Source organism: Salvia hispanica, chromosome 2 (genome assembly GCF_029641045.1).
Source record: "Salvia hispanica isolate PSC_SH4W2 chromosome 2, Shi_PSC_v1, whole genome shotgun sequence".
Classification (NCBI taxonomy): Eukaryota; Viridiplantae; Streptophyta; class Magnoliopsida; order Lamiales; family Lamiaceae; genus Salvia; species Salvia hispanica.
Window position 1 is genome coordinate 8181170 of NC_142693.1, and position 8709 is coordinate 8189878.

At 36.8% G+C, this 8709-nt stretch overlaps 2 protein-coding genes across 2 annotated transcripts; both read right to left on the reverse strand.

Annotated features, from left to right (window-relative positions):
* Positions 1-778: 778 nt before the first annotated feature.
* On the reverse strand, positions 779-4594 carry LOC148931516 (heat shock cognate 70 kDa protein-like). Its single transcript, XM_089066194.1, has 2 exons — positions 4367-4594; positions 779-2548 (listed from the first exon to the last, which is right to left on the reverse strand). The coding sequence occupies exons 1-2, from the start codon at positions 4578-4580 to the stop codon at positions 852-854; spliced, it is 1911 nt and encodes a 636-aa protein (XP_088922320.1). The 5' UTR covers positions 4581-4594; the 3' UTR covers positions 779-851.
* Positions 4595-6306: 1712 nt separating this feature from the next.
* On the reverse strand, positions 6307-8468 carry LOC125186139 (heat shock cognate 70 kDa protein-like). The gene is made up of 2 exons (XM_048082475.2): positions 8174-8468; positions 6307-8072 (listed from the first exon to the last, which is right to left on the reverse strand). The coding sequence occupies exons 1-2, from the start codon at positions 8397-8399 to the stop codon at positions 6412-6414; spliced, it is 1887 nt and encodes a 628-aa protein (XP_047938432.1). The 5' UTR covers positions 8400-8468; the 3' UTR covers positions 6307-6411.
* Positions 8469-8709: the final 241 nt, after the last annotated feature.

The window sequence follows — 8709 nt, forward strand, 5'->3', positions numbered from 1 at the left end:
GTTAGCTCTACGAACTTATTCTATTAAATTTGGTGGATAACTCATTATATCAGGTCGTTCTCCTGGATCACTTGGGAGATTCTCTAAATCAACCTTATTTTTATTATCATTTGATAATTCTTGAGGTTGTAGAAGTGGAGGCTCAGCTGACGAAGAATCAACAGAAGAAAGTTTCTTAAAATAACGATCCTATACCTACAAAAATAGTCAAAACTTATTTTTGTGGATGAAGAGATATAATATTTTCTCTTTGTTTTCTCAATTAAAATCTGCAGTCTTGTAACTTGGTACAATCAGGGTCGCCGGAGTAAGTACCAGAGTTCCATTCCCTCCTAGTTGGGTCATTTTTCCATTTTGGATAGTTCCCTCGTAGTTGAGTCATTTTCATATATAGTAACTTTATTTTCTCTACTTTATTCACTTTTTACTTTATTTTCTCTATCTTTTTTATTATTTATTTAACACACTCAACATTTCTTTGCCAAAAAGTTTCGTCTCAATTATGAAGGGACTGAGGGAGTATAAGACTAAGAGAGAAAGAGAATAAAAGTTAAATAGTAGTAGTACTATTATTCAAGTTCAGTCATATAAATCATATTAATGTTCTACAAAGTATGATATTAAAACTGAATATGTAAGCTGATGACCGAATGTTGAGCTAATTCCAATTATGTTATAACTTCCCTAAATTGTGTGAAATCTGCCACAGGTTTCTAGCATTATTATTCCTTTAAATCTTACTAAAATTAACATGTATAGTAGCACTATCACTTTAATAAATTCCAACTTATCACTAATGTAAAAAAGGAATCCAACAAGAAAAAATATAAGTAAAGAGAGCATGCACATGATCATGACGACATTACATTCCTAATCCACTTCTTAATACTAATTCCCTTCCTGATACTAGGATTGTGGTGCATCTTGGCTTCAATGGGTTTGTAGATCCTCTTAAGCTCCTCCATCTTCTCTTCGACAGCATCAACTTTTGCAAGTATGTTCGAACCCAACCATTTCATGGTGGACTCGAAAGCCTTCTCTATCTTCTCCTTGTCGGCTGCTCCCATCCCAGCTGCACATCTGGTGTTGTTCCTCATGTCATAGGCGTAGTTCTCCAAATCTCTCCTCGCCTCCGCCTTCTCCCTAAACTCCTCGTCCTCTCTCTTGTGCTTCTCCGCATCTTTCACCATCTTCTCTTTTTGTTCCTCAGACAGTCTGCCCTTGTCCTTGTAATTGGTGATGCTGATGTTGTTCTTCAGTCCAGTCCCAATGTGCTCCGCTGACACATTCAAGATACCATTCTCATCAATGTCGAAGCACAGTTTGAAGTTAGCAACACCTCTGGGCGCCGCTGGAATTCCATGGAGGCTGAATTGACCTAGCAGATTGTTGTATGCTGTCTTGCTTCTTTCACCCTCATACACCTGAAACGACACACTGCTCACATAGTCCTCTGTGGTATGACTAATTTTCTCCTTCCTCGTTGGGATAGGTGTACTCCTCGGAATAATTACTTTCATCACATTTCCAGAGCATCCAATCCCAAGAGACAAAGGAGTAACATCCGAAAGAACCACATTCTGCATCTTCTCATTGCCTTCACCACTCAACTTGGCAGCCAACACTGCAGCACCATATGCTACGGCTTCGTCTGGATTAATGGCCTTGCACGCCTCCTTCCCATTGAAAATCTCCTTCAACATCTCTTGCACCTTTGGAATCCTGCTCGACCCGCCCACCAGCACCACCTCATCCACACTAGTCTTATCCATCATTGCATCACTCAGGCATTTCTCAACCAGTTCCATACACTTGTTGAACAAATCCATGTTGAGCTCATTAAATCTAGCACGAGTGATAGCCGAAAACAGATCAATCCCCTCAAACAAAGATTCAATCTCAACATTAGTTTGGGAAGTGGAAGAAAGCATCCTCTTGGCTCTTTCACAAGCACTCCTCAATCGCCTAATAGCTCTCGGATTCATACTAATATCCTTACCATTCTTCCTTTCAAACTCTTTCACAAAATGATTTACCATCCTACTGTCAAAGTCTTGCCCTCCAAGATGAGTATCGCCAGCAATAGCCTTCACTTCAATGATATCAGCCTCAACCATGGCCACACACACATCGAACGTGCCACCACCAAGGTCGAAAATCAGCACATTCTTAGCCACATTACCCCCTTTATCTAGACCGTATGCAATGGCTGCTGCAGTAGGCTCATTGATGATCCTTACAACATTGAGGCCAGCAATAGTTCCAGCATCCTTGGTGGCGCGACGCTGAGAGTCGTTAAAATAAGCAGGTACGGTTATGACAACATTCTTGACAGATGATCCAAGATAGGTCTCGGCGGTACCCTTCATCTTGGATAGCACCATTGAAGAGATCTCCTCAGCTGAAAAATGTTTCTCCTCTCCCTTGTAGGTCACTTCTATCATAGGCTTGTTGTCAGTGGGGTGAGGAATGACCTTGAATGGCCATAGTTTTATGTCACTTTGAACCGTTGGATCACTGAATTTACGGCCAATCAGCCTCTTTGCATCTGTAAAGAGGAGTAAGAAATAATACTACAAAAGAATTGGAGTAGAAATAGAAGTGATATCATATAGTTGAATGCAACAAGTTATAGAACACCAGAAACTATGCATGCGATATAAAAAGAATTGCTATTCAACTTGAAAATAAAAAAAAATTTCATTCAATATCTTTCTCATATAACACAATCACAACATAGTAATAATAAAAGTCCAATCTCTCTTTCACATAATAGAAATACAACATGATAAGGAAAAAGTTTCGAAAACGTTGGGCTTTCACTTGGAAGAGGTCTTTGATACTTTGAGGTGTTTCTACATATTACGAGGAAGTCGTTTAGCCTTAAGATGGTACGCTAATTTGAAAGCACTAATAGGAACTAATAGGTGGAATGTGTCATATTGCATATATAAATAGGGTTTCCTCGACTCGTTAGTTATATTTAGTTATTTCGATTGAAATGTTTCCTTCGTTCATTTTACTAAATTGTAGTAAGGATGTAATCAATTGCTAACTAATTACCAATCCCAAATTGAGACCAATTTTCAACCATTAGATTAGAAGATCTTGTGGTTAATATAATGTCAAGTGTAATATATTTTAAATTTAAATAATTATTATTTAAATTAAAAGGGTATTAATGTCAAATCCTATATGTAGTAATTATAACTAACTACTTTCTCTCTCCTCAAAATCATCTCAAATCTTTAAATTTACGTAACTCTCTCAATTTAAATTATTTTTTCGCAAAAAATATATCAAATTAAAGATAATTTAATAAGGATTCCAACGAGATCTCAATTGCATATGTTCCGACGACGTTCGGATGATGAAATTTGATATTTTTTATTTTAGTTTTCGTAAATGTTGATACCCAGATTTTTATCAACAAATACATCAAAAAATCTCAATAAAACCATGTAAAAATCTCAATAAATATGTGTTGATATTTTCTTGTACTAATGTTGATATTCTTATATCATATTGTTGATATTTGTAATACACAATGTTGATATAAAAAAACACCCACGAAAATTATCATATGATAACATAATGACGATATTACCTTTTTGTTGATATTTTGTCTACTATTTATTGAGATTTGTGAGCTTTAATCTCATCCACTCATTTTAAAATCCAAGGGTGGAAATTTAGTCTTGATTTTGGATTAGGGTGCTATAAGCATTAGAATAAGACCCAATTGTAGTATATATTAGTTTTATTTTGACCAAGAAATACTAGCTAGCATGAATGAAAGACATACTCCCTCCGCCCCCCATTATATGTTTCAATTTGACATGTGATGAGTTTTAAGAAATGCATAGGAAAAAAATTATAAATAAAAATAGTAGAATATGAACCTACCTTTGTATACTATTTATACTAATACTCCATCCGTCCCCTAAAAATAGAAACTCTTATATTTTCGGTCCGTCCCCTAAAAAGTTCTATCTAATGAGGGAGTATACCATTTATAATATAATACTCCAATTTGATACGTGACAATTATTGTAGGACGGAGGGAGTATTTTAGAAAAAATATTTCTCTCTAATAAAGTGAGACATATTTTCTACTAACTCGCTTTTCTTTGTATCCATCTCTTTCTATACCATTTTTGCATTAAAAGATGTATTATTTCAAAAGTTTTTATTTTTAGGGGACGGGGGATATACGAGTCAATGGGGACGATTAATAAAGGACTTCGTAAAATGAAAAATTAGGACATGCAACGAGGGACGGAATAGTAATATTTAAGTGTATAGAAGAAATAATATTGACCATAAACGGGGTAAATTAGTGTATAGAAGAAAAAAGAAAACTGACCGAAAACGGTGTTATTTGGAACACTGGCGACTTGATTCTTGGCAGCTTCTCCGATGAGACGCTCGTTTTCGGTGAAAGCGACGCAAGAGGGCGTGATGCGGTTGCCCTGATCGTTGGCTATAATCTCGATGCGGTTGTGCTGCCATGCTGCCACGCACGAATATGTGGTGCCCAAATCGATCCCGATCGCCCGCTCTTCTCCCTTTCCGGCCATTGATGCAAACGAGTTTAATTAGATTGCAACCGTGTAATTTTGAACAAGAAACTCAGAATTCAGGAACGTATATAAACTATGTACGAACCTAGTGATCGATAAGCTCTAGACTCTATAGAGGGAGGCCGCGTGTCTTTGTCCTAGTTTAGGTAGTATTTATTAATTAACTATGGCAGATACAGATTTTGATAACAATCGACTAGGATTTATTGTACTATCTATGTATAGGCCATGCGAGTAGAAAATTATTTTATATCGACATTAGCCATGACACACCATAGTTTCATTGGACTGTCTTATTTGGATTGTCTTATTGGTATGTTATACTGTTAACTCACACTTAAATTATTAATTATAATTAAATGATAGATGTTTAATTTTATCAAATCAAAAGTAAAGATTATTCAGCCTCGAGTATTAATACAGTGTAGAAAATATCAATTAACGTATTTATGTCAAGTAACAATTAATTAGTTACTCCTTCTGTCCCAAATGGATATGCACTTTTGCAAATGATAGAGTAAAAGAGATGTATAAGAGAGAGAAAGTAATTAAAGTATTGTAGTGGAGAATGGATTCATCATCATTATAGAGAAAAAGTATTTCTAAAATTAGAAAGTGCATATTCTTATAGGACGGATTAAAAAGGAAAGAGTGCATATTCTTGTGGGACGGATGAAATATAACTTACTTTTAAAAAATATCTCAAAACTTAATTGCATATAACTATCTCGTTTAAATTATTTTTTCGCACATATACTCTCTCTGTTCCAAGGAAGATGACCCATTCTTTGGACGGCACAGAAATTTATGCAACTTTATTTTGTGTGAAAAGTGTAAAGAGTAAAGTAAGAGAAAGTGAATAAAGTAGTAAGAAAGGTCTTTCTATTTTTAGTAATGAGTCATTTTGATTGGGACAAACCAGAAAGAAAAGTGAGTCATCTTCAGTCGGACGGAGGGAGTATTAAATTAAAGATAATTTTATAGGGATTCCAACAAGATCCTACATGCATATGTTCTAATGTCCAAATTTGAGAAATTTTTTGTAAATGTTCATATATTTCGTAAAACAGTTATATTTAATCAACACAACTTACATAATATGTCAATATAATGCTTGCACAATGTCAATATGAAATCGTGTTGAGAATTGAGATTGTCATGTCTTTGTGTTGATATATTTATAACACTATACTGACAGTGCAATCCAAAACTCTAAATTTGATAGTTATTCTTACCTTTTTAATATTGAAAATTAGAAAAATGAATATACATGGCAAATTTGTAGACTATTAAATCTCTAAAATATTACTATAATTTTAAACTAATTATAATTAGCAATTAAGAAATAAGTTAGCAATATATCATATATCATCTTATTAATGTGTAAGATATGAGATAAGTGTAAGACAAGTATGTGACATTAGTTTAATTTATTCATAGCATATGTAAAATGTCTATCAAATCGTTGTTTTTCTACTATCTCAACATAATTAAATTACTACTCTTAATTAAATAATGATAATATTTTGTTACTTATACGGATATGGGATACATACATTTGTCCATGGTTTAGTTTAGAAAATTATTCATTTTCTGAACTATTTTTTGTACTCCTATTTGCTTTCCATCTCTATAATCCCGTTTTCCCATTTTTCCTTAAACCTAGATCCAATATATCCCTACAATTATTATTTTATTAACAAAAATAAGAAAATTAAATGTGCCAAAAACAAAACTTGAACTAACTATTTAGTGGTAATTCACAAAAATGGAAATCAGCCAAAAAAAAAACGACCCTGCACAAGATCATGCCATTACAGAGATGCTCCTAATCCAGTTCAACAATACTGGGACCAGCAGAGTGCATCTTAGCAACAATGGGATTATAAATCATTTCAAGCTCCTCTATCTTCTCTTTGAAAGCATCAACATTAGCAAGTTTGTTTGACTCCAACCATTTCATTGTAGACTCGAATGCCTTCTCTATCTCCATCTTGTCGGCTGCTTCAATCCCGGCTGCACATCTAGTGGTGTTCCTTATGTCGTAGGCGTAATTCTCCAAATCATTCCTTGCACCAACCTTGGTCATATACTCTTCATCCTCCCTCTTGTACTTCTTTGCATCTTTCACCATCTTCTCTATCTGATACTTAGGCAGCTTGCGCTTGGCACCGGTAATGGTGATCTTGTTCTTCAACCCACTTCCAATGTGCTCGGCTGACACATTCGTGATACCATTCTCATCAATGTCGAACCACACTTTGAATTTAGCAGCACCTCTGGGCACTGCTGGAATGCCTTGGAGTTCGAATTGGCCTAGCGGGTTGTTGTCCCTTGCCTTGCTTCGTTCACCCTGATACACGCGAAATGGCACACTGGTCTGATTGTCATAGGCCGTCCAGCGAATTTTCTCTGTCCTTGTGGGGATAGGTGTATTCCTCGGAATGAATACATCCATCACACCCAAATTGGATTCAATACCAAGTGACAAAGGAGTAACATCCACAAAAACTACATTTTGCACCTTGTCATTGCCTTCACCGTTCAACTTGGCAGCTAGCGCTGCAGCACCATATGCCACAGCTTCGTCTAGATTAATGGTCTTGCGCACCTCCTTTCCTTCGAAAAACTCCTGCAACATCTGCTGCACCTTGTGAATCCTACTCGACCCGCCCACCAGCACCACCTCATCCACACTACTCTTATCCATCTTAGCATCACTCACGCATTTCTCCACCAGTTCCATACACCTGCTGAATAAATACATGTTAAGTTGCTCGAACTTAGCACGAGTAATAGTTGAAAACAAATCAATCCCCTCAAACAACGATTCAATATCAATCGGTGTTTCCAAACTGGAGGAAAGGATCCTCTTTGCCCTTTCACAAGAAGTCCTCAATCTTCTAATAGCTTTTGGATCCCCACTAATATCCTTACCCTTCTTGAGTTTGAACTCGCTTACAAAATGATTCACCATCCTGTTGTCTATGTCCTGGCCTCCAAGATGAGTATCGCCGGCAGTAGCCTTCACTTCAATGACATCTTCCTTAATCGTGGCCACAGTCACATCAAACGTGCCACCGCCAAAGTCGAAAATGAGCACATTCTTTGCCACAGAGCTAGCAGCCCCCTTGTAAAAACCATACGCAATGGCTGCAGCAGTAGGCTCATTGATGATCCTCATAACGTTAAGGCCAGCAATGGTTCCGGCATCCTTGGTGGCCTGACGCTGAGAGTCGTTGAAATAAGCAGGCACAGTCACAACAGCATCGGTGACAGTCGATCCAAGATATGCCTTGGCAATATCCTTCATCTTAGTGAGCACCATTGAGGAGATTTCCTCAGGCGAAAACCGTTTCTCCTCCCCCTTGTAGGTTACCACAACCACAGGCTTGTGCCCATCACCAGGAATGACCTTGAATGGCCAAAACATGATATCTCTCTGAACCGTTGGGTCACTGAATCTGCAACCAATCAGCCTCTTTGCATCTGTGTAACACAATTCAACAAGAGAAGCCAACAAAATATAGAGTTGAGAAAAACACCGGAAAAAAGTGTTGATAATTATATAAATAAAAGAGAAAAGTGACCGTAAATAGTGTTGATGGGATTGTTGGCCACTTGATTCTTAGCGGCGTCGCCGATGAGACGCTCGGCGGCGGTGAAAGCGACTTGAGACGGCGTGGTGCGATTTCCCTGGTCGTTTGGTATAATCTCAATGCGGTCGTGCTGCCATGCCGCCACACACGAATACGTTGTCCCCAAATCGATCCCAATTGCCCGTCCATTTCCATTTCGATTTCCATTTCCGGCCATTTACGACAGCTCTGCAATGTGAAAGGGAAAATATGGATTTATAGAAGGTACAGAATTGGAAAGGTGCCTCTTCCACTTCGCTTTGCATCTTCACAACGTTTTAAGAGATTTATTTACATTTTTAATAATTGGAGTGTGAAAATGCTCCATGAAAATATGTCATTTGCCAATGAGACTTTTTTTATTAGTATTATAAAATAATTGGGAAAGCAAGAGTAAAGGAAAAATGTACTCTTTTCAAATAATATGGTGAATGATAAGGTCCATAGTAAAAAAGGAGAAAATTTTTCCATAAATTGATAAATATGCA

Bases quoted from the DNA above. Each gene is read 5' to 3' on its own strand.
- LOC148931516 (XM_089066194.1), bottom strand. From the start codon at position 4,580: ATGGCCGGAAAGGGAGAAGAGCGGGCGATCGGGATCGATTTGGGCACC. The intron at 2,549-4,366 runs GTCAGTTTTCTT...TCCTCTTTACAG, and splicing joins TCCAAATAACACCGTTTTCG to ATGCAAAGAGGCTGATTGGC.
- LOC125186139 (XM_048082475.2), bottom strand. From the start codon at position 8,399: ATGGCCGGAAATGGAAATCGAAATGGAAATGGACGGGCAATTGGGATC. The intron at 8,073-8,173 runs GTCACTTTTCTC...TGTGTTACACAG, and splicing joins TCCCATCAACACTATTTACG to ATGCAAAGAGGCTGATTGGT.